Genomic DNA, 25,768 nt, shown 5'->3' with positions numbered 1-25,768 from the left:
TCTCCACACACATTGTCGTGCAGCGAGCCTTCCTTTTCTCAGATCTTTAAAGCATGATGCATTTTGACTCCGCTAAACACGCCGGGGCGGCTAATTAATCTTTCAGGATGGTATCTTAATTGAAAGTTCAATTCCTGAGTTCCCTGCATTCTGGTTAAGAATCTAATAAGATAACAAATCTAACTTTCCAAAGTGCTTCAAACTAATGGAGCCTTTCTGATTAATGCTAGGGATGAAAGGTTTTTATGATCAAGCATTTAGCAGCGGGTGCTAACCCAAAGCATCTCAAAACAACATCAGTGGTTTTGAAGCTTCGTGCGTGTAAATCTTGTAACATGTGGACTGGAGGGAAGGGTTTGGGCGAGCATGCAGCATTTTAGTCATTAGCCACGCCAACATTGATTGATTCTTTGCTTAGTGTGCGTGGTGTTGTCATGACCACACAGGTAGTTGACCTCATTAAACATCACTCAGGTATCGTGCCTTAGGCCGGTGACATTGTGTGCAGCTTTCACTCATTTAGAGATGCTGCTTAGCTCAGCATGAACAAGAATTAATGAGCCTCAGGAGCTGAAGCTGAACAACGGAAGGCCTGGCCAGAGAATGGCCGGCTGTCTTATTAAGCTTATTATGGTGATTGGCAAATGTAGAGACACGACATGCCCCAGTGTCTTTTAGGACTGGCATTTTTTTTTTTAAAAACACTCATGTGATGTCTAAACAGGTCAAGAAAAGGTAAACACAGCTTCTTTACCAGCAGCTTTACTTTATAGGCTCAATACTCAGTAACAGCATCCACGCCATAGAGTGATGTTATCAGTACAAAGCAGTAGTGTTAGTATGTTGCATTTATGCATTTATAGATCAGAAATTTAAGGAATTTTTGAGAATCCTCTCTCAGAAGTGTTGAAGTGCAGACATTTTTTAAACCGGAACATACAATGAAATGGTGACAGAGAAGCATAGTTAAAAGAAAAAGATAAAAGAAAACACCTACATTCTTTTAAAAATAGTTTAAAAAAGGTTTAATTTATTTTGAGCCCTCAATTGAGGGCTATAAATATCAAAACTAAAGAAATTAAACACAAAAGGAGAAGATTGATAAAGGCCAAAGGGGATACTGCCCAAAGAAAGTTATGTTTTTAACTGGGCCCATTTGAGACTTGGACAACACAGAAAGCAGCTGCCAGAGCACAGGGCTCAGTTAGAAAGTTAAGAGATCTTCAATCAGTAAATTTATTGTTGCACTTCTGTTTAGCACTGTTACAGAAGAACACAGAAACAAAAAAAAAAAACTGAAATACAGGTCCATGCTGAATGTATTCCCAACCCCAGGCAATATTAAAAGTCCTAAGAATGTTTATAATTTTGTTGACAGGTTTAGGTGAAACTAGATTCAGTAACCTGCATGCATTGTGTGATGGTTGATAGTAAAAGTTGCTAACTGCTTAAAGAGGCGAGAAAAGTAGCAGTTTAAATTTTGCAGGTCCCATGGCTTCATAAAATTCATTAAATAGAGTTTTGCATTGAGGTGACCATTTAGAAAGATTGTAGTGGGTGTGTTCAGTAGTTTTTAGTACGGATGTTGCCTAGAATCCTGCTTTGTAGCTACAGGACAACCATCACTCTTTGTCACAAGCAGCCAGTGTTTCTACTGTAGGAGGATGAGGCTAAAAGGCTAAAAAGCTAAAGAATCTTCACATTGCTGTTTGGTCACTGCTTCCCGCACATCTGCAAACGGTGACTTTGTTTCCAAGCTAAGTGCTGCTTGATATATTTTCCCTCCAGGTACAGGAGCTGGTAGAGGACATAAAGCACTCCCTGGATCTGCGGCTGCAGGAACTGGACTGGATGGACGAGGCCACCAAGGAGGCTGCCAGAGCAAAGGTTTGAAGTCTAAGCGGAACCTTGAAATCATGCACACGGCTTCCTGTGGGATCCGATTAGTTCTTGAAAAAGCGTTAATAACTTCTTTGTGGTTCTTTTCTTTTGAACGAGTCTGACTGATTGCTTGGTAAGATAGAACTGTGATAGGATACATCAAGGGCTTGACATTGAGAAGTGAGGATCGCCTAATCCGGATCTCTCTGTGGTGCTGATTTAGGGTCTGCACTGCAAGATATCCCTTCTAATACTTTTACAATCTAAAGTTATAATCCTTTTAGAGAGCCATGCTGAATATAAAGAGCTTCCCTGTAATCCTATTAGACTGGGTTTGCTTGATTAGTTGATGCGTGCAAGAGAGAGGGTCAGACACCAGGCACATATGTGTGGTTTTTGGTCCCTATAATGTGGATGTGGAATTTTGTTGGACAGATTTGGATGTTTCTACCTTCGTACCTCACAGATTTCTTCCCCTCCCAGCTCAAGCACATGATGGTGATGACAGGATACCCCGACTTCTTGCTCAAACCTGAGCTCATTGATCAGGAATATGGGGTGAGTCGCCAAGTAACCACACATCATCCCCTCCACTCATTCTTCCCGGCATCCAGCTCCGTCTCTGTAGCACTAGGATTTATCTGCAGGTGGAACCATGCATCACTGTGACTGAATTCAGTTAGCGGAAAATGCACTATCATTTACAGGTTGTGATGAGGCCATTTGTAATAAAGAAGCAGATACAAAGATTACTGATCCAGACAGTGGCAAATAAAAGCAGGCCTTTGTCAAGCTATATGCTTCTAAGAGACTGCTGACAAATGACTCAAAACCAGACACAGAAGTAAAGAATGCGCATTAACATTCAGTGTTGAAATGGGTGAAAACGAAAATCCGACTACATCTAAAAATGAGAAAAAAAGACAGGATTAAAAATGACCGCAGCCTTTGTGACGAAGGGCAAACTTTCTGACTTTACTACATTGTAACCAAGCAAACACATTTTTTTCTTTCATCTAACAGACCAACACTAAATGTAAAGTGGAAACAAAACATCACGTGGTTTTCAAAACCATTTTCCCAAATCAAAATTGGTAAAGGGTCCCGTGCATTGGCGTTCAGCCCTAGCTTTGCTGACTGTTCAAATTTGGGGAGATTGAATCAACAGGCATTTTAATTATTCCCACAGGTTCTGAGTTAGATTTAGTTCAGGATTTCAACTGGATTTTAACATGTTCAGAGCTATTGTCCTGCTGGAAGGTGAAGCTCCACCCCAGTCTCAAGTCTATCGCAGCTTCCAACAGTTTTATTTCCAGGATTGCACTGTGTTTAGCTCACTCCACCTTCTCACCATCTGGTCTTTTCTTGTCCTTCCAAATAAAATCAACTCCACAGCATGATGCTGCCACCATAATAGTTCACTGTGTGAACTATTTAATCAGGGGGATGTTAGTTGTACATCCACCCACCATACTTGTGGCCTCTTCTCTAAAGATCGCCCTCCTTGCCTGGCATGACAGTGGCTGGAGGTGTGTATAGTAGCTGTGCCAGACACACCTCCGTTTTCAGCTAATGGATTTACCAGAACTGTGTCATGTCCAAAGCTCAGGATGCTGTCATACAACCTAATCTTACTTTATACTTTCCCTGACTGCTGGTTTCTTGGTCTTCACCATGCTGTCTGGTCACTAATCCTCTCTACAAACCTCTGGTGCATTCATTGCTGTTTTTACCATTGGATCAAATTACAGACTGTCAGGATTCTCTGTGTTGGCTGCTAACTCTACTCCGCAGGTGTGCCTAGTTGGCTGAGGAGGCGTGGTCCACACCTGCAGCTCGTTGCAGGCGGCTTCCTCTGGCTTCTTAAGCAGAGCACTGGCAGATGGAAGACGCCGGAGCCTTAACCAGTCGTGGTACGACGTGGCCTCAGTCCCAACTCTCGGAAACCAGCTTGTGAGTTTTTTGTTGCTCATCCTTTTGAGTAATTTTTGTACCTCTCTGTGCTCCAGATTTTGGTGCTTGGATGCACTCACCTGTCTTGACGTCTCGTCCGAAGAAACAGACCAGCAGACCTGTCGGCTCAGATTTTGCTCTGGCGCTCCCCTCATACTTCCTGGAAATTACCCAGCGAGGGCTGAGATCCCCTTTCCCGGGTGCTGTTGGTTCTGTGCTCACTCTGGTCAATCCATCTGTCAACCGCTGCCGATGAGGTCATCTCGGATTCCTCACCAGCTACATCTGCCGCCCTCAGCCACTAGCCACCTATCTCCATCAGAGTAGTCACATAGAGTTCTCCTGACGCTACTTCTTCCCGGTTAGGTCCGCCCTGCCTAATGGTAAGCAGCGCAACTCTTAGTCGGTTTTTCTGGCTTTCATTATGAAGAACTCACGTGCTCTCTCTCTTACAGTCTCTCCAGCCTTGACGTTCTGACCCAGCCGAGTACCAGTAGTCCGACCATAAACCTGCTTATTTTTCCTTTAATAAAAGAACTTAAAACTGTGTTTTGCCTCCCGTTCGTATCTGCATGTGGGCTCGTCATCTGAAAACCATGACAGAAGAAGGCTCCGGCCACCAAAGTCCAGCGGATACGTTCGGGCGGCAGTTAGCCGCACATCAAGAACAGATGCAGACGTTAGGTTTTGCTGTGAATTTCACTCAGGAACAACTTCAGAGGTTAGCCGCGCAGGTTAGCCTACTAGTGGACACAGTTACTTCCGCGAAGACGTCACTTGTCACTCAAGGTCTCGCAACCCCGCCTTCCGACGCTCCGAGCATGGAGAATCAGGCTTGGACTCCACCACTTGAGGGCGCGTCACCTTGTCCGGAGAAATTCTCCGGTGACGACGGAAGTTGCGGAGGTTTTCTTTTCCAGTGCAAGCTGGTGTTCAACCGTTCACCCCAGACTTTCGCCTCTGATGAGGTAAGGATCTCTTACGTTTTACGCCTGTTAACGGGTAGGGCTCTTAGGTGGGCTGAGGCTAGATTCCCTGATTGTCAGTCATTTGGGACAACTTTTCAGGATTTCATTACTGAGTTTAAGACAATTTTTGCACCGGAGTTAGATTCGGCACAACAGTCTCGACATCTCCTCACCTTGAAACAGCGCGGTCGTCGAGTTTCAGATTTTTCTGTGGAGTTTCGTACATTTGCTGCGGTTGCAGGTTGGCAGCCGAGACCGTTAAAGGCAGCTTTCTTTCAGGCTCTAGACGAGTCATTAAAGGACGAATTAGCTCGGATAGAGGAACCAGAGGACTTTGAGGAGTTTGTCGCGCTAGCTATTCGCTTGGACTCTCGGTTACGCAGCCGAAATCGGGTTAAGTCCAACCTTGCCTTGCAACCATCCACCTCCACAGCTTCTTTTCCTATCAGGAGGGAACCCCGTTCCTTTACACCTCCTCCCGAACCCATGCAGTTGGGGCAGGTGGGTCTCTCCAAGAAGAAACGTCAGCAGCGATTCTCAGAGAACTTATGTCTTTATTGTGGAGGTGATGGTCATTTCCTCAGAGATTGTCCTGTTCGGCCAAAAGATCGAGTCCGCCGCTCTTAACGGGGGGATCGGTGGACAAGTTGGGATCTATTCCCCGGGAGACTGTTAAGGTTTCATCTGGTTCTCGTTGTTGTCTACCTCTTACTTTAATATTTGACCAGGAGAGTTTTGATGTTTCGGCTCTAGTAGATTCAGGTTCTGATTTTAATCTTATTGATCAAGCGGTTGTGGACCAGCTTCGTGTACCTGTGGATCATTTACCCGAACCACTCCAGGTTTCATCATTGGATGGGCAGAATTTGACCCTTATTACTCATCGCACACGACCTTTGGAGGTGATAGTTTCCGGCAACCATCGAGAACAACTTTCTTTTTTTGTCTTCCCGGTTAAGCGTTCACCTGTGGTTTTGGGTATAGCTTGGTTAAGGGTCCATAATCCGCAGTTCAATTGGGCTGAGTCCCGATTAGAGTCATGGTCACCTTCTTGTCATTCCCGTTGCTTGCAGTCTGCTCGACCCGTAGTGGTCTCCTCTTCCCTAACTAATTCCGGAGACGTTATTGATCTGTCTCGCGTTCCTGAGGATTACCACGACTTGCAGCAGGTCTTTAGTAAGACTCAGGCTTGTTCTCTGCCCCCACATCGCCCATACGATTGTGCGATTGACCTGTTACCTGGGGCCCCTTTACCGGCGAGTCGACTCTATAACATCTCCAGGTCAGAACGTCAATCGTTGGAGAAGTACATTGGTGAGTCTTTGGCTACGGGGTTAATTCGTCCTTCTTCTTCCCCATTAGGGGCTGGGTTCTTTTTTGTGGGAAAGAAGGACGGAACCCTTCGACCCTGTATTGATTATCGAGGGCTTAACCAGATAACAGTCAAGAATAAATACCCACTTCCTCTATTATCATCAGCCCTCGAGCCAGTCCAGAATGCCAAAGTTTTCACTAAGCTCGATTTGCGCAACGCTTATCATTTGGTTCGGGTGAGACAGGGGGATGAGTGGAAGACAGCTTTTAAGACTCCGTTAGGTCACTTTGAGTACCTAGTAATGCCTTTTGGCTTGTGTAATGCCCCAGCAGTGTTTCAGGCATTAGTGAACGATGTCCTGCGGGATTTTTTGAATGTTTTTGTGTTCGTCTATTTAGACGATATCCTGATTTACTCTCGTGACCTAGATCAACACAAACAACATGTTAGGCTTGTTCTCCAGCGGTTGCTAGAGAATCGCCTGTTTGTAAAGGCCGAAAAATGCGATTTTCACCAGACTTCAGTTTCCTTTCTCGGTCTTATTTTGGAGGGGGGGCAAGTAAGATCAGACCCAGAAAAGATTAGAGCGGTAACAGAGTGGCCAGTTCCTGAGTCACGTAAACAGCTTCAACGGTTCCTAGGGTTCGCTAATTTCTATAGCCTATTTATCAGGAACTATAGTCAAGTAGCTTCCCCGTTACATGCTCTTACCTCCACCAAGGTTCCTTTTTTCTGGAGTCCTGAAGCCGATGAGGCGTTTAAGAACCTTAAATCCCGTTTTTCCCAGGCTCCTATACTAGTTCACCCTGATCCTTCCAGACAATTCACACTTGAAATAGATGCTTCCAACACCGGTGTAGGAGCGGTCCTCTCCCAACAGTCTGAGACAGATAATAAACTTCACCCTTGTGCATTCTTTTCCCGTCGTTTGTCCCCTGCTGAACAGAATTATGATGTAGGCGATCGGGAATTATTAGCTATTAAGTTAGCCTTGGAGGAGTGGCGGCACTGGCTAGAGGGATCCGAGCAGCCCATCATAATTTGGACAGATCACAAAAACCTCTCCTATTTGCAGACAGCCCGCAGACTCAACTCTAGGCAAGCCCGTTGGTCATTATTCTTCTCACGATTCAACCTCACCATAACCTACAGACCAGGCTCCCGAAACATTAAACCCGATGCGCTTTCTCGTCAGTTTGCTCAAGTGGAACAAGAGAAACAACCGGATTTAATTCTTCCTCCATCATGCACAGTTGGAGCTTTGCATTGGGACCTAGAGGACAGGATTAATCAGGCCCAGTTATTAGATCCGGATCCTGGTACGGGCCCACCGGGATTAAAGTATGTTCCCCGATCTGTTCGTCCTGAGGTTTTACGTTGGGTTCACGATGCCAAGTTTTCCGCCCATCCGGGCATTTATAGAACCCAGTCTCAGGTGTCTCGACGATTCTGGTGGCCATCGTGGACCAAGGACGTCAGAGACTACGTTTTAGCCTGTCCTGTCTGCGCCCAAAATAAGTCGTCTAACCAGCCGCCTTCTGGGTTATTGAATCCGCTTCCGATTCCCAAACGTCCATGGTCTCACATAGCTGTCGATTTCGTTACTGGACTCCCTGTTTCCCAAGGCATGTCAACTATCTTAACTGTGGTTGACCGTTTTTCCAAGTCCTGTCATCTCATACCCATCCGTAAGCTACCTAACGCTCTCCAGACTGCCCAACTCCTCATTAAACATGTTTTCAAGCTCCATGGAATTCCTGTTGACATTCTCTCTGACCGGGGTCCCCAGTTTGTTTCTCAGGTCTGGCGGCACTTTTGCTCTGCTCTGGGTGCCCGTTACACGCTCACCTCCGGATACCATCCTCAAACCAACGGTCAGACTGAACGAATGAATCAACAATTAGAAACCACCCTCCGTTGCCTCACGTCATCTACTCCTTCCGACTGGAACAAGTTTTTGCCTTGGGTAGAGTATGCCCTGAACTCTCATATCACCTCAGCCACGGGACGTTCACCTTTTGAAGTTGCATTAGGATATCAACCACCACTCCTACCTTCAGACGAACTCAGGATTCCCTTCACCTCCGTTAATGATTATATTGCTCGCTGCCAGAAAATATGGAAAGAGACAGTTACAGCCCTCACTCGCACCGCAGAGCGGAGCAAGAGGTTTGCCGACCAGCACCGCAGACCAGCTCCCCATTATCGCCCCGGTCAGAGGGTTTGGTTATCATCCAGAGATGTTTTGACTAATCCATCCGCCAAGAAACTTGCTCCCCGGTTTACAGGTCCCTATGAAATAGAAACAGTCATCAACCCCACCACTGTCCGCTTACGTCTTCCTCCTCACTCTCGTGTTCATCCCACTTTTCACGTATCCCAGATTAAGCCTGTTTTGGACAATGATTCTTACCCTCCTGCCGGACCCCCTCCACCCTCCCAGGACAGTCAGAGTTCTCGCGTCTCCAGGATTGTAGATGTCCGTCGACGTGGAAGGGGTTACCAATACCTCGTGGATTGGGTGGGTCGCAGCTCGGAGGATCGCTCATGGGTATCTGCAGCCACCATCGCCAATGAGGAATTGATCCGAGACTTTTGGTCTACTCAACCCAGCACATCTTCGTCTGGGCCGCCAGGAGGCGGCCGTTGAGGGGGGGGTAGTGTCAGGATTCTCTGTGTTGGCTGCTAACTCTACTCCGCAGGTGTGCCTAGTTGGCTGAGGAGGCGTGGTCCACACCTGCAGCTCGTTGCAGGCGGCTTCCTCTGGCTTCTTAAGCAGAGCACTGGCAGATGGAAGACGCCGGAGCCTTAACCAGTCGTGGTACGACGTGGCCTCAGTCCCAACTCTCGGAAACCAGCTTGTGAGTTTTTTGTTGCTCATCCTTTTGAGTAATTTTTGTACCTCTCTGTGCTCCAGATTTTGGTGCTTGGATGCACTCACCTGTCTTGACGTCTCGTCCGAAGAAACAGACCAGCAGACCTGTCGGCTCAGATTTTGCTCTGGCGCTCCCCTCATACTTCCTGGAAATTACCCAGCGAGGGCTGAGATCCCCTTTCCCGGGTGCTGTTGGTTCTGTGCTCACTCTGGTCAATCCATCTGTCAACCGCTGCCGATGAGGTCATCTCGGATTCCTCACCAGCTACATCTGCCGCCCTCAGCCACTAGCCACCTATCTCCATCAGAGTAGTCACATAGAGTTCTCCTGACGCTACTTCTTCCCGGTTAGGTCCGCCCTGCCTAATGGTAAGCAGCGCAACTCTTAGTCGGTTTTTCTGGCTTTCATTATGAAGAACTCACGTGCTCTCTCTCTTACAGTCTCTCCAGCCTTGACGTTCTGACCCAGCCGAGTACCAGTAGTCCGACCATAAACCTGCTTATTTTTCCTTTAATAAAAGAACTTAAAACTGTGTTTTGCCTCCCGTTCGTATCTGCATGTGGGCTCGTCATCTGAAAACCATGACACAGACAAATTTGCTTCCTTTACTAATCAGGTAACGTCTGAAAGCAGTCGGTTGCACTGGATATTGTTTAAGGTTACCAAAGTAAAGGGGGCCGAATGTAAATGCACCTCACACTTTTTATGTTTTGCTTCAAAAAATAAAAATATTTTCTCTACTCTACGTTGGTCTAGCACATAATATCCCAATAAATTGTTTGCAGGTTTGTAATTGTTGTGGAAATACTTTTGCAAGATAATGCCCATTGTTTACAGCCATATTTTCAAGCTGTGAGCAGGCTCAAAGATAGGCCGCAATCCTGAAACAGCATGGGACAAACAGCATGTTGTGTACCAACAGAGATGTAGCTCTCTGTCGTGTGAGCATGAAACTTGTATATTCTCGTTGACCACTTATGGGGACTTACTCTAAAGCCACATTTACAACAACAACAAACAAAATGTTCTTCCACTCAATACAAAAAACTTTAATCCAAAACTACAATCATGAACAAAGACATCTTAGGTCACTCTTACATTTAGTATGTAGTATTAATTGTTGCTCTTAAAGTCTAGTTTCACAACAACAAAGGTTAATTTGAACATTTAAATGAAGTACGTAGAGATTGCAGAACTTTTGTGAGAGCTAATTACGCTGTTACACATAGGAACGGGTGACTGATGATAGACTGTAATAGCTGATAGCCCGGCTACATGATCTGGAAGACAAACTAAACTTTTAAAGAATTTGTTTTAGTTTAATTAGTTTCATTTCAACTTATTAACAACTGCAACATACAGTGTAACTTCAAGCTAACTTCTGATTTTCTAATTCATGTAATTAATCTAACTGTACTAATAAACTTGTTCTACTCTTTTTAGTAAAAATGCATAGACACTAAAACGCTGCATAATATGAATGCTGAAGTGTCAGTTACATAAATGTATACTAGCTTTCCATTTCGTGCTTTATTTCTTGCTTTAAAATTTTCTCACCATGCAGTATCCATACCCCTAAAAATCTTCACATCACAACTTCAGCAGATTCTATTGACATTTGATGTGATAGAACACAATGCAATATATCACAAAGTAGCACATAATTATGAATTAGAAAGAAAATGTACACAGTTTCCAAAATATTTAGAAATCTTTATTTGTGTTCAGCCCCCTTATTATGATACCCATTAATAAAATCCTATTTGAGACATTTGAAAAAAAAAAAAAAAAGATGGCCAAACTAGTGAGAACACCGCTTTCCTATTTCATCCCAGTATAAAAACAGCAGTCTTGTGAAGGTCTCAGAGGCAAGGTTACTTTGGAGCAGCTGCTAGGGTCCAACGCTCAGTTGGAAAAATATATTGACAGTTTCATATTCCATAAGTCTGGCTTTAAAGAAAGAATGGCAAGAAGAGTGATGCTGTTAAAGAAAGCAAATGTGCGACCAGCCTTGTGGGGAACTCAACAAGCATGAAGAAGGACTTACTCTGCTTGGGTCAGACTATAATGGTTATTTTTTAATGGTTATTAAAAAGTTAGGCTTGATTGAAAGTTAACACTGAACATTGCACTGAAGAACTTGGCAGCGGCAACATCATGATGTGGGAATGCTACTGAGCTTGGGAAAGGAAACTGATCAGTGTTGACAGAAGACTGGGTAGAGTTAAATACTGGGAATCCCTGCATGAAAACCTGCTAGAGGCCACAGTCAGAGCTACACTGGAATGGTTTGGAAAACAGCATTTCCCTGTTTTAGAATGGCCCGGCCAAAGTCCAGACCTAAAGCTAATGAAAAATCTGTAACAACAGTTGAAAACTGACCTTGAGCTGTTTTGCAAAAACGAATGGGCAAATGTTGTGGTCTTTAAATGTGCAAACCTAGTTAACACATACCCAAAAAGCCTTGCAGCTCTAGCTGAATAGAAAAGGGTTTTATACAAATTGTTGGCTCATGTGGGGTGGGACTTAGTAGTTAAACTGTAATAAAAGTTAAAATTCTTTATAGTACTATTTCAAAGCACTTTAATTCCATTCCTAATTGGCACAAGTTATGCTCACATTGAAGGCATATTTTTTTCAGATTGGGGAAGACGCTATATGAAGAGAGAAACTTTACTTACTCCGCTTACTTCTGCTAACTTTCTCTTAAAAATATTCCAAAGAGTCTATTTAAGCAGGTAGATGAAAATATAGTCCCCCCCACAGGACTCGATCGCTATCATAGTGCTTTAATCCAACATCTACATTTCAATTTCTGAGTTGGTGTGCACTGCCTACAACATGTGCAATAGGTTTTGAAATATCTCTACAAAAAAAAAAATACATCTGCTTCACCTTATCACTCCACTGCTAGTTAAGAAGGCAGCCCAGGTCCCCGCACCTTGGAGAGGTGCCTTACCGGGAGGAAGAAACCTGTCTGATGCACAGTGAGATGCTGCTGTTGGTTAACGTGCTGAATATTTTTTTCTAGCCTTCCCGCTGTGTGTTGTCATAAGTATTTATATTAGAACCAGAGGGGTTATCACTCTGTTATAAAAGAGGGTTTTACTAAAATTCTAAGTTTTCTCCTCTGCGTTTTCTTTTGAGCTGTTTCTAAAGAAGCAAAGACTGAAGTTATTAGTACTATTAATCATAGTTAATTTGCTAACTTTCCTAGCAAATAAGTAAAAATACCTAAACGTCTCAGGGGACCCATAAAGGCAGTCAGAGTACCACCACCACCTTCGTTTAACCTCTTTGTTATTTGCTCTCCTTAAATCTCTCTCTTTCGCAGCGTGAATTAACTGCAGACAGGTCTCACCATGTTTTATTAAAATACCGTTTCCTTTTAGTTTCCTATATATGTGGGCTTCTTCTGACTTCACCTTTAAACACCTCGCTGACACTTCAGATATTTACATCCACACGAAAAGAGCTTTGTTGTCAGAAGGGCTGGTGGGGCTTGTGTGTGGTGCGTTCAGTAACCACACACAAGATCAGATTTTTCTGTTTCTGAACAGGCACATTCAAAGGTCAGCTAAAGCCAAGAAATGATTGATTGTGGATTAACAGGCATGCTCAAAGTAATGTGCAGAACATCCAGAATGATTGATTCAATTTCCTGAAATGTCTTTGGGTGTTTGTTTTTTTTAACCTTTTGCTTTTGAACAACAACCGTGTGCTTGCTTTGCAGTTCGATGTGAACAAGAAGACCTACTTCAAAAACATCCTCAATAGCATCAAGTTCAACATCAAGCTGTCTGTGAAGAAAATCCATGAAGAAGTGGACAAGACAGCGTGAGTGTCACCTCGCTGTCACCTCCCCACACCAACGTCGTCCTGAGCGCTTAGACGCATCCTTTGCTGAAAAGCTCCTGCTATGCGAGTGTCATATGTTTGACATGCCTAACATGTGTTCCCAGAAATGGCTCTTGGTTAGCCACGTTTGCTGATGGGCCTCGAAATTAAACAAACAGATCCTAAATCAGCATAAACAGCTGCAGAAAATCCATTTGATGTACTTATCTATAGCAGCCAGGCAGCAGAAGAGTGCTGTGGGACATACGGTTCATTTTTCTAAAATACAGCCCTGCTCGACTTGGACTGAGTGCCTCTCTGTTATGACAACACATTACAGCCACATTAGTATTCCAGCATGCTTGACAACGGTATCGTTAGCCCGCACTCACATACGCCCTCTTTATCATCAAAAAAAAAAATGGATGTTCCATCACTCAGTCGGTTTTGTCAGCGTGAAATAAAGACAGAAGCGGGTCCTGCTTGTCGCCCCGCCGTCCCTCCTTTAGTCCACGCAGAGCCATCAGTCTTCCAGCCGGAACAAGGGCAACTTAGTCTGTCAGAGTTAGTCATTTGGGGGATCTGTGCCAATCGATTTTACTGGCTTTAAGTGGATTACCATAAGGGAACCATCCATGTTTTGGTATGCACTGAGGCGCTTCAGCTGTGGAATCTCACAGAGTGGATATCTCACCAGGGTTTTGGAGGGATATAGGCGCCGGTGTTTGTGATTGCGTTCGGTGTGTTTTGAGTGGATAGAGTGTGAAAGGATCTTGTCTCTAAAACCTTTTTTTTTTTTTTTTTTTTTGTCCGACGCTGTTTTTCTCCTCAGGTGGCTTCTCCCCCCACAGGCTCTTAATGCCTACTACCTCCCCAACAAGAACCAAATGGGTGAGTTCATGACTTTTAATCGCTCACACTCATACAAGCGCCAGCTACTGTCAAAAGCCAGGACACACACACACACACACACACACACACACACACACACACACACACACACACACACGGAAGACCTTTTCCCGTCGCTTGTTTTCAGCTACACCATGTTTCCGTCTGTTTACAGCAAGCCAAACAGGATGGCTTCTGAAAGAAAATGAAATATGTACATCTCCCCCATACCATAATCGTTGTCATTGCTGGCTTTCTACTTCCGTTGCATGTTAAATGCGCCCCTGGAGGAAAAAACAAGCGGTATCACCTTCCTGAGCTTAAACAAATCTAGCCTGCCGATATGCCACCCCCCCCCCCCCTCCCTTCGCTCCCCATCTTCTCGCAGGATCGGGCCGCCGTCTGTGTCTGCCTGCTGGATTCAATCTCTTCCAGAAAAATCAATGCCGTGCTCACGCGCCGATGCTGGAGGACAGAAGGAGTTAGGCAAACACAGTCATCAGAGCCCGCTGGAATATTTTTTTTCCCCTAGCAGACAAACTCTTCTCTGAATGAGTTTAGTGTTGTTGCTTTATCGACCCTACTTTTCTTTTTTGTTGTATTTTACATAACCAACATGTCTTGTCAGGCTTGATTTTAAGCCAAACGATTGCTGCTTTCCTTAAAGTTTCTGTTGTATAGGTCAAAGATTTATCGTCTCTTAATGTGAACCTTATGCAAACCTTTTTTGAATAAGGCCTGCATAACAGAGCTATTTAGCGATAGCTCTGTTCTAGCAATATTTCTTATCTTGCCATGCATGTTGGCGTATTAAAACGCCCTTTCTCACAGATTTGAACATGAGAAAATGAAACAGATTTTGAGGAACACCCAATTATGTCACAACTTTAAAGTATGAATGTCGCTTTTATCGTACTCCTACTTTGAATAGTCTGGGTGTATCGGGATCAAGGGTGTGCAACACATGGTGTACAGGTGAATCAGAAAGGGATATGTTATTTAGCCATGACTTCACCTTCTTATTGTAGGGGAGACCGAGGCTAGTTGTCACACAGGTAAGTTGTCACATTGCAATTATCTTTTCCACCAGAGGGCGCAACTAAAAAGTGGAACACTAGTTTTATTCCTTTGCATGGTCAGGTCTCACGAGCTGAGTGAGAAGAGGACAAGACATTGTAAGTTGAGATGATACCAGTTGACCATTTTAAAAAGTGTGACAACTAGCCCCGGTCTCCCCTATTTTATTTTCAATATTTAGGGATAACTCGATCTTTTGAAAAGAAAACTTCAATGATTGATGGAAGCAACAGTGTGGTCAGATAAATGGTTGCTCAGGTAAACAGAATATAGTACCAGCGATCAGGTTTGCTTTTAATTGGAAGCGCTGGGGATCCCAAAGGGATTGAATCTGTATAAACACAGACAGAGCCTTTCCTTAGTTTTACAAGAGGTTCAGTAATGTCGTGTAATAGGCTACATCAGTGGTGCACATGAGAGGTGGGCTGCTGCTTCATCTCTGCCATGATGTGGTTTAGGAAGGACCCGAGTGGTAGATGAGGTATCGGCAAACAGATTTAATGAGAAAATAAAGGAACTTACAAATTATCCTCCCACGGGGAATCAGGCAAGAATCACAGGAACTAAGTGAGGAACCGGTGGCGGGAGGCATATGTCCACGGGGAAAGCAGAGGAACCTGCAGAGAGAACCAAGGAGTATGTATGCGGACAGAGTGGAGAAATGATGCAGAAGACGGGTGGAAGCCGTCAGAGGAAATTAGGAGCGGCTGAGACCAATGAAGGCAGAGAACTGAGGGAGAGGGAGACTACTGAGCTGGGGCTGAGAGGGAGAAATGCAGGAAAAAGATCTAACAGAAAATAATACAAAGTGAACATGGAAAGATGAGAACAGCGTTCTAAAGAGTAAGAACTAACACACACTAGAGAAATCACGATGCAGGAATCTAACAAATACATACTTAAGGAGAATCAAGACAAACACCTGGGGATCATGACAGTCTATGGCTATATATCTTCCTGTGCCATTAAAATGTAAGGCAGATGCACAATAGTGTGATAGTCGTCTTAGAACTGGGAGCAAAACACATGACTTAAAGGCACCACAGGGCAATAGCACTCCACAAATGTATTTTTTTTTATCCAATTTCTTCGTCGATTAAAATTAAACTGCAGAAAGGTTAGGCGCAATGATCTCAATTCTGCTATAAGGCTTTGAAACAGCAACAATTTCTCAGACTTTTTAGACATACAGGTCATATTATTTTATTTACTCATGTTGATCTGCCTAATCATGGCTCCAGACCCTTACGAGAGTTTTTTTTTTATGTTTTTTTTTTTGTTTTTTGAGTGGGCTGAAAAGAAAGAGTAGGACAATGAATCGTTTTCATAAGGCTTACTGGGTCTAATGTAACAAAAATCAAAAATTATTAGAAATATCACTTACGAGATATAAATAAACGTTTGTAAGCCTTCACCACACTGACTTTTTAGTGTTTAACGGTAAATTACACACAAGTTTTGAGAACCTAATTTGTTGTTGGGGGATAAAACACCGAATAGAAAGCCTTTTTAATTTCATTACATAATCTAAACGTCTCATTTTCTATAGAGCAATACCTAATAACTTGCCAAAGAGAGATCAATAAGCTTGACTGGAAGGTAACTGCTACCTTTGTCAGCTGTTTGAAGAATGAGAAAATTTAGATTCCTGTAAGGAGGTAACTCATGATTACCAACTTAATTTCCATGTTTCAGATACAATTTTTATGATTAAATGAGTCTTTTTGATTTGGTCAAAACAATGAATTCATTAACAAAGATGTAGTTATATTTTATTTTCAATAAACCAAAATGAATATTTTTTTTTTTTTACAAGAACATGATTAGGTTCTTTTTGGTAGGTTTTCATGATGTAGTCCTCTTTAGTTGTTTTTTATTTGCTACAACTCTGGAGCTTGGATATTCATCCTTGCAGAATGATTATCATGATTTCACCCATGCTTTTGTTGCATCAGCTGCATCCAAATTGGGGTTGATCTTGTCTCTCCTGATACTATCTGCCTAGGGTATTTACCACCATCATCATCCCTGCTGTTTACATGTGGAATATTTGTCAGGTTGTCAGAATCCCTGGATTTTCTGACCATAGGCACGTTTTGCTGTTCTTATGGCACGGTTCAGATAGACTCTGGTTGATCTGAGTGCCTATCTGTGCCCACACTTGATCAATGTATTTCGTGTCCTTAGCGTAATGCATATATTGGTTATCAAGGGTTTCTGATTTGCCTGTGCAGAGACATCCTCCATACACTTCTGGATGTATGCAGAAATATATTCTGCTTACTCCCCTACATTGGCGTATTGTCATTCAGTTGCAGCCTCCCTAAACATGTTCCTGTCTGTGCACTCAAAAAGGCCCAGCAAGGACAACACAGACATTCTCAATGCACTCCATAATTACTTAGATCAGTTTGAAGTTCTCACCAACACTCCTGTGTGGAAATCCATAACCTCCCCTAGATGAACAGGCACTCAGACTTGAGACAGCTGATGTCCGGAAAACGTTGAGAAGATCCAGTGGCCGGAAAGCAGCGAGCCCCGACAACATACCAGGACGGGTTCTCAAAGACTGCTGACCAGCCCGCTCACATCCTCACTGACATATTTAACACTTCGCTGGCCCATGCTGCCATCCCATCCTGTTTCAAGACTGCCACTATCATTCCAGTAATCCAAAAATAACTACAAATTCATCACTGAACCATTACCACCCCGCCACTTCCTCTGATTATGATGAAGTGCTTCAAGAGAGTGGTGAAGGGCTACATCATCTCCAATTTCTGGGGTGCAGATCACAGAAACTTTGACCTGGCACCTCTGCTCTGGTGAAGAGAGCACAGCAGCCTCTGCACCTTCTGCGTTGGATGAGAAGAATAAAACAGTCTCCTTTTGCATCCTCTCTACTTTCTACAGAGGGACAATAGAAAGAACACTGACCAGCTGCACCGCTGTGTGGTTCGATGCATGCAACGCCTCAGGAATGTGTAGAGTGGTGAGGACAGCAGAGAGAATCATTGGGACAGCACTTCCCTCCATCCATGACACTGCTGCTACCTTATCGCTCAGACAACTATAAAATACCCCCCCCCCACCCCCCAGGACTGTTTACCCTGCTGCTCTTCAGCAGCTTCAAATGCAGAGCAACCAGATTCCACCACAGCTTCATTACGTATATCATAAGACTGCTAACCTCCCAATAATCGCCCATGGACGCTGTCAACTCTATTGCACTGACTGACTATTATCTGCATCATATGTCCTGTTCATTGTTGCAATGCATCCTTGTGCTACAAATACTTGCACTATTCCGATTGTTTTACCCAGAAGCTTTTTGCACATTTAAATTACTTTTTGTACCGTATTTTTCAGACTAAAAAGTGCAATTAAAATCCTTAAATATTCGTAAAAATTGATGGTGCGCCTAATAATCTGGTGCTCCTTTTATATGATTAAAGTTGTGCTTACTGGTCGATTTTATGTGCTACAATGCGCTCAAAACTCTGTTAAAATGTGGAAGTAGGACTTTGATTAGCAACGAAGCTGCTCCGTGAAATGGATATTCGGAGCATTACGGTACACCGTGTCACTACCTGATCGGACCACTGAGCTGTCTACAAGACTGCCTGACTGTAATGTCTAAACTAGAATTTCATTCATGTAAGGCAGCCCACGTCCAGAGTACGTGCTAGCAACAATAAACCAAATAAGTTAATTCAATATAAAAGTGAAGTTTATTTTGGCCTTATGTTATAAACAGGGCAGTGTAGTCCAACTACTCTGTCCTCCCGGCAGAGACAGATAGCTCTCCCTTTCAAGAGAAAGCTGAGTACGTGAAGGGGCGGAGTGATATTACACACTTGGGAAGAATATTTAGTGCACTTTATAATCCAATGGGCCTTATGGTCCGAAAGTAAGGTAGGTTGCTACTAAATCCCTGACAAATGTCACAATATTTGTATTAGTTTCTTTCTTGTTTATGTACTTTCAGCATCATCATTTTGTCTGTTCATTGTTGCAATACATCCTGCTGCTACATATACTTGCACAACTCATATGGTCTACTCTTAACATTTCTGTACATATAAAATGTATTTTTTGGCTTGCTGCTCCATTCCTGACAAATGACAAATACTCATATTTCTAATGTTTCTCTTCTGTCGTCTATTTTTACTCAGAGCCTTGCAACAAAATCTTTGCTCAAATGTACATTGTGAATTCACAGTTGAATGACATTAAGGTCTATAAATCTAAGTCATTTTGTACCCTGTTCCCAAACTACTGTACTTCCATTTCATACCATTGCGTAGATTTATCCAAATATCTATTAGAAAGTTGGTTAAATTTATAGAAACATTTAAGAGGTTTACTTTCTGTTGGCGATTTGGGCTTTTAAAATATTAATTTGTGCAGAAAAATTAAAATAAAATCTCCTGTTTTTGTTACTGTCCTCAATGACAAATACATAATAAACCCTGCCCCAACAAAACCTGATGCCTTATCAAATCTAAATTTACTAAGCTTACTACATTTTTCTTATTTAAAGTTGATGTTAAATCACAGAAAGACCTTGTTTATTTAGAGATCAGTTCCATTATGGGCTTCAAACTGTTCGTAGTTCTTTTTTCTATTGGCTATTTTCAAAGCCAATATGTGAGTGGAGCCTATCCCGGGTAGGACTGGGAGAGAGACACTACTTAGTTAAAAGGTTCTACATTCACAAAAGATAGTCACCATAATTTACATTAAATGGAATTTGGAGGTTTTATAACATAAATCTGTGGTTGTGATTGTTGCATAGATGCATCTGAATACATTTATTGATGCTTACAAGTTTTTTCTGAAATGGATACTGTTAAGAAACACTGTCTTATGGGGGGAAAGCGAGTGAATTTAACATTACACATTTCCAAGCTGAAGAAGATTGGAACCAAACACACTTTTACCTGAATATATTTTGTTTCATGGTAGGGAGGAGGCATTTGTGAGCATTAGACAGAGAACATCTACTCCGATCAAGGCCTGAATTTATATAAAGCAACATCTGTATCTGAGTGTCATATATTTATTTATATGACTGTTAAATGGCATATTGCTTTCTTTGTATCAGGGGTTAGTCCCTGCATTAAGCAGATACATTTTACTATGGATGGATGGATGGATGGATGGATGGATGGATGGATGGATGGATGGATGGATGGATGGATGGATGGATGGATGGATGGATGGATGGATGGATGGATGGATGTTTTTTTTTATTTTAGGTCAAAATAAATACACCACAATAAGTCATTTGGATGATTTGACATATTTCTGCTTTTGTGGGCATTAAAATAAACATACCCTACCAGTCAAAAATGTGGAGTCACCCAAAACATTTCTAATTTTTTCAAGAAATTTTATTATATTTATTAATTGAGTTGCAAGATAAGTAAAAAACATAGTCAAAACATTGACAAGGTTAGAAATAATTATCTTTCTTTGAAAGGTATATAGCCACGTTATATACCAAAAACTGTTTGATCATAATAAAATAAAGTTGTATAAATGTCATGTACAGCACTTTGCATTGTCTTTGTACAGAAATGTGCTATAGAAATACATTTGCCTTGCTTTTTGCCTTCCCTATACACCAAGCTTCTATCCTGATAATGTTTTGATGGTCCGTTTTGTGGATAGAAATAGCCTCAGCACCAGGTGCGATGAGTGGATATGAACTGATGTGGCGCCTTCTCCTGGCAGTCTAGAAGAACTATCATAATGCCGGCTTGCCTAAATAATAAAACAGTATTAAATAATGTCAGACCGAGCCTGACCCTCTGCAATGCCTTGCAGTAAAGCGGCAGCTCGGCGTGATCCAAGACCAACCATTATTAATTAAATATACCCATCTACAGCAATTCTAAGAGCCTCATATCAGACCATTTATTCACATCAGTCAACTCTGCGGTCACATCTGAGCCTCGGCAGGTTTAGCATCTGCTTCAGTGAACAACGTTCATACTGCATTCCCAGCGACATTCCAGTCTTTTCCCTCTTGGAATCATATATTTTTTGCTATTTTTTCACTGAATCTTGGACCATTCTTCATTGTTTTGCTGGGAGATGCTAATAGCCGTTTGCTGCTTCCTTGCTTTATCCCCTGCTGCACATGCACAGAGACGTATCTCCATAGTTATTATAAATAAACACAAAAGGCTTTAGTAACAAATTCAGCAAAAACAAAGCATAAAAGGGCAAAAAAATAACTAATACCCCAGCAGGATGTGATAATATTTCATCAAAACGTTGTATGCTACCAGAGTGAGCTACTGACAAATCAATAAAAAAAATAACATGGCTATGCACCTTTAAAGAATCTTCCATTTGCAGCAATTACAGCCTCGCAGACCTTTGGCCTTCTACCTGTCTGTCTGTTGAGATAATCTGAGGAAATGTCCGCCCATGCTTCCTGAAGCCCCTCCCACAACTTGGACTGGTTCAATGGCTACTTCCTGCTGGGCGCCCTCACAACAGCTGGCTGCTCCATTATAGACAGAGTATCACAATGACAGTGTCTAGGCTGTATTTCTGATTAATTTAATGCTATTTTAATTAGCTTTTCATTAAAAAAAATACATGGACATGTCTAAGTGACCCCAAACCTTTGACCAGTAGTGTATCTTATTAATATTTTTTGTTGTTTTAATATTTCATTTGTGTTCTGACTTGAGCATATTATCACTGTCTTCATTTCACTGTCTTCTATTTCACTAATTACTCTCTACGGCAGCCCTTCTTAAATTCGGGTAAATCTTTGCTCTAATAAAATTATGAAAAGTTGTAACTTGCATGTTGTTTGTTCGTTTGTGTTTTTTATCTGTCTCACAGTCTTTCCTGCTGGCATCCTGCAGCCCACCCTCTACAATCCTGAGTTTCCACAGTGAGTATCCCCGCTTCTCTCCACAGAGAGTCCACAGCTGTTCCACAGCTACAACAAAGGTCGTTAAAGCCTGCGTTAGTCTGGAAACCCTCTGCTTCTCCTTATGTCCCAGCACACCCGATTAAACCAATTTAACTACCCACCAAGAGCTCAATTACTGAACAATGCCCTGCTAATGGAACAGGTGTCATTGAAAGGTTGTCGCCCTAAATTTAAGCCCGTCAAGGAATTTGATGGGGCATGAAAGTGGATCTGACTCTGCCTATTCTGACTGTCTCACATTTTTGTAAAAAGATATTAATGAATTACAGTTACAAAAATATTGACCATTACAATTTGTAACATTGAGTTGCTGTCAGAGGTTAACATACCATCATTATGAACTTAGAATAGAATAGAATAAAATAGAATAGAATAGAAATAGTTTTGTTTTTCTGTGGGGAAACTCAAATATATACACATGAAAGCACAGAGATATACATAAATATAAGCAATAATAATAAAAAAGACCATATAGAAAGGTCAAACACACTACATATGAAAAACTATCCAGTAAAGAAAAACTGCAGATACAGAGTAAATTAAAAAGTGCATTAGGAAACTGTACATATGTGCGAAAATAGACCATTAACAAAAATATGGAAAGAAGCAAAGAAGTGCAGGAGTTTAAACACCTTATTGAGCTTGTTGGGAGTAGGGATGGCTGTACAGTCTAACAGCTGGAATAACCTACAATAATGCTCTTCTGTGCACTTAAGATGCAGCAGCCTGTTGCTAAAGCAGCTCTCCAGTGTTGTGTAAGTGTAATGCATGGGGTGGGAGACATTATCCTAGAGTGTTGTTATGTTTGCTGGGATTCTCCTTTCTTTTACTGCCTGCGTTGGATTGAGGGGGGCATCCAAAGACAGAGCTAGCCTTCCTGATGAGCTTCTGAATTCCCTTCATCTCAGCTATTGATACGCTTCTGTTCCAGCAGACAACACCTTAGAACAGCGGTTCCCAAAGTTTTTTAGTCGCGCAGACCTTCTTTGTCCCAACTGGATTGACGCACCCCCAATCCCCCACACCTTCAAAAACAAAACAAATGCAAGCAGCATTTTTATAGCCATATTAAAGATGACATGTTTATTCATGCTCAAATGACCAGAACACACAACAAAAGAAATAATAAAAAAGGGAGAGGGTGCGAGAGAGAGCGAGAGGCATAGAGTAACAATAACAGAGCGTCGGCCATGATAAAGCTGTTATTAATCAGATAAATAAAAGTTATTTCCTGATTGTTTCACAGCAGTTACATCCTGCAGGTAAACACGCCCATGGCAACACACCTCAGCGCATGTAATGAAGAGTAATATTTAACCTGTGACGTAATGATTATTAGTAGTAGTAGTTTGACAAAAACCTAACACCGGACATTAATTGACATTTTTATGTTCGCATTGCTGGCATCAAGCTATGAAAAACCAACATCGTTTACGTTGTTTCTTGTAGGTGTTACTCCAGATTTCTACACAACACCTCAGGCCTGGTAAAATCAGTGAAAAGTAGAGTAATATGCGTTATAATTGAGAAAATGTTTTGCTTTAGTAAGAATTGTGATCTTTCAGATTGTCTGAACATAGTTAATGTGAGGTGTCCAGCAGAATTTGTTGACAATAATCTACTATTTACACCTTTACTCCATCTGTTATGACTTTCACATCTGTATTTCCTTTATAATTACCACATAACATTAACTTAGTTTTTCTCTGAATTTAGGGAAATTTGTTTCTGTCAAACCAGTTTTTTTTTTACTTTATTCATCCTTGGTGTGATATCACCCAAAAGCTGCTGTAAGCGCTCACCTGTACAGAAAGATTTGTATCATCTGGAAACAAAACAAACTATAATAATTTAGAAACCTTACATATGTCATGTCAACCTGGCCAGCCAGATTGATAGCGTGCAGCACTCTCTGTTATACACTTTATCAGTCTGGGACTGCTCCCATCAAATCAGTTTGGGGAAAGGACAGAATTTCAGCAGAACTGTCTGAGTTGATTGGATGGGGCAACACCTAGTGCCCGCCTAACAAATATTTGTTTTAGCCAATTATGGTATCAAATTAAAATGCAAGCAGCAGACGACATGAGAAACCACACCAAGGTAAGCTAGTCAAGGCACTTGTTGCTATTCTTCTTTCAAAGATGAAATTGTAGATTCTGACAAAACAGACGTGATAGCAGCAATTTCAGGAAACTGCGGGATCAGCAGCTCCTTGCTTTCAGTAGCAGCTGGTATGTCCTGCCTCAAACCACAATACTGCAATGTGGTTGGCCCAAACCATTTTTGGTTCGGTCACAAACGGTTGAAGGCAGATCAGTACGAGATGGATTCTTGTGTGTTTGTGAACGTACAGATACCACGAGAATAAACGGTTTGGGTCAAATGCTTTTTCTAGATCTACAAATAGACCCAATGCAATCTTTCCTCTATTAATTCCAGGACTGCCAGTGCTGTGGATCTCTGAGATCTAAATCCATATTGACTTTCAGAACATAATTTGTGTTTATCAATTATGTTTTCCAGTTTATTAATAAAGTTTTTTTTTATTTTGGAAAATTGTGAAAGTAGAGAAATAGGCCTATAGTTGTGAATTGGTGTCTATATCAACTTTTTCTAAGGCTATACAAAACTGCAGTTTTCATTTTGTTTGGACATTTACCAGTTTACCAGGAAAGAGAGGTTACAGGTATCAGTGGTTTAACAACTGCATCAATAACTCTTTTGACTGTTGTCACATCAGTGTCATTACAGTCAGTAGAGCTTTTATTTTTTTACATTTGTTAACATCAGGTGTGGTCTCTCTCTCTCTTCTGCTGCTAATTTAGATTTTTTTGTTGTTGTGAATTTCTCATTGCAGCTCTCTGTTGTTGCAGGATCAGAGATTGTTTCTGTCACAAACTCCTCATTAAATTTGTGAACCACTACAGACACATCTTCAATAATTATGTTGTTGCTAATAAAATGTTTTGGATAATTAATTTATGTAGATTTCTTTGGAAAAAAAAATTTTGAAATTAAAACCTTTAATCTTGGCTGAAATCTGCCCACTTGGACAAGCCAAATGACTTTGGAACTAAAGTTTTATGTACAGATGAGTCAAAGATTCAGCTGAGGAGCATGAGGGGTCTGGCTGAGACCTTCAAACATGGGGCTGTTTGGCTGCAGATGCCGAGCAGAATAACAAAAAATGAGGTCTGCCTCTAAATTCTTTAAAGTGACTCCATCCATAACATAAAGGAGAGGCATCAAAAACACAAACTGTTACCCGAAGTTTGGCATTTTTAGGAGAAAACAAGACCAATTCAAACAGTTTTGCAGTGGTTCCAGAGTGAGACGCAGAACAGCCCCTGATTAGCTGAACAAGCTTTTATTTTCCCTCAACACACTCTTAGCAAACCAAAGCTGTTTTCAAGAAAGCAGTAGTGGTAATGTTGAGCAATATTTAAGCAAACATTCAAAGCATTCCTAACTACATCACCTGCAGTTTCATACCCCCCCCCCCCACACACACACACACACACACACACCTCCGAACAACTCCATAGATACTTACAAGCATGAGATAATTAGACCTGCAGCTTGTGCATTCAGCATTTGCTTACGTTTTTATGTCTTCATTAGAGCTTATCACCGCTACTTCTACTAGTGGCAGCTATGCATGCAAATCGATTTTAATTAATGACGGTACGAACACACAACACACACACACACACGTGTGTCCCCCTAAAGTTATTACTGCAGTAGCCCCAACCTCCCATAAACTCTGTCTCTCTCTTACACACACACACCTCTACACCGATGTTGAGTATAATGAAGCTTCAAACAGCCTGTTAGTTTAGCAAGGGAGTCGGCCCAGTGTGAGGCAGCTTATCGACTAGCTGTCAGAAAGTCATTTTCAGATGTAGCCATGTGAATAGCCTTAAGTCTGGCCTCTCATTGCTCTCTGGATCTGCATGTACAACACAGACACCACTCCTGCTTCTCACAGGGGTCAAGGAGAAGAGGG

At 42.1% G+C, this 25,768-nt stretch overlaps 1 protein-coding gene across 4 annotated transcripts in view; it reads left to right on the top strand.

The window, feature by feature from the left end:
• Nucleotides 1-25,768, top strand: part of LOC105926737 (endothelin-converting enzyme-like 1) — a 96,622-nt gene that overhangs the window by 48,101 nt on the left and 22,753 nt on the right. For 2 of the 4 annotated variants that reach the window (XM_036149733.1, XM_036149735.1), the window contains exons 8-12: nucleotides 1,789-1,887; nucleotides 2,365-2,439; nucleotides 12,727-12,830; nucleotides 13,663-13,721; nucleotides 21,666-21,717. In XM_036149733.1, coding sequence (XP_036005626.1) covers nucleotides 1,789-1,887; nucleotides 2,365-2,439; nucleotides 12,727-12,830; nucleotides 13,663-13,721; nucleotides 21,666-21,717 — 389 coding nt within the window. The remainder of the gene's footprint in view (nucleotides 1-1,788; nucleotides 1,888-2,364; nucleotides 2,440-12,726; nucleotides 12,831-13,662; nucleotides 13,722-21,665; nucleotides 21,718-25,768) is intronic. The other 2 variants (XM_036149736.1, XM_036149734.1) reach the window with 1 other exon arrangement.

Source organism: Fundulus heteroclitus, chromosome 18 (genome assembly GCF_011125445.2).
Source record: "Fundulus heteroclitus isolate FHET01 chromosome 18, MU-UCD_Fhet_4.1, whole genome shotgun sequence".
Taxonomy (NCBI): domain Eukaryota; kingdom Metazoa; phylum Chordata; class Actinopteri; order Cyprinodontiformes; family Fundulidae; genus Fundulus; species Fundulus heteroclitus.
The sequence above is the reverse complement of the archived record's forward strand: the minus strand, read 5'-3'. Positions and strand labels throughout refer to the sequence as shown.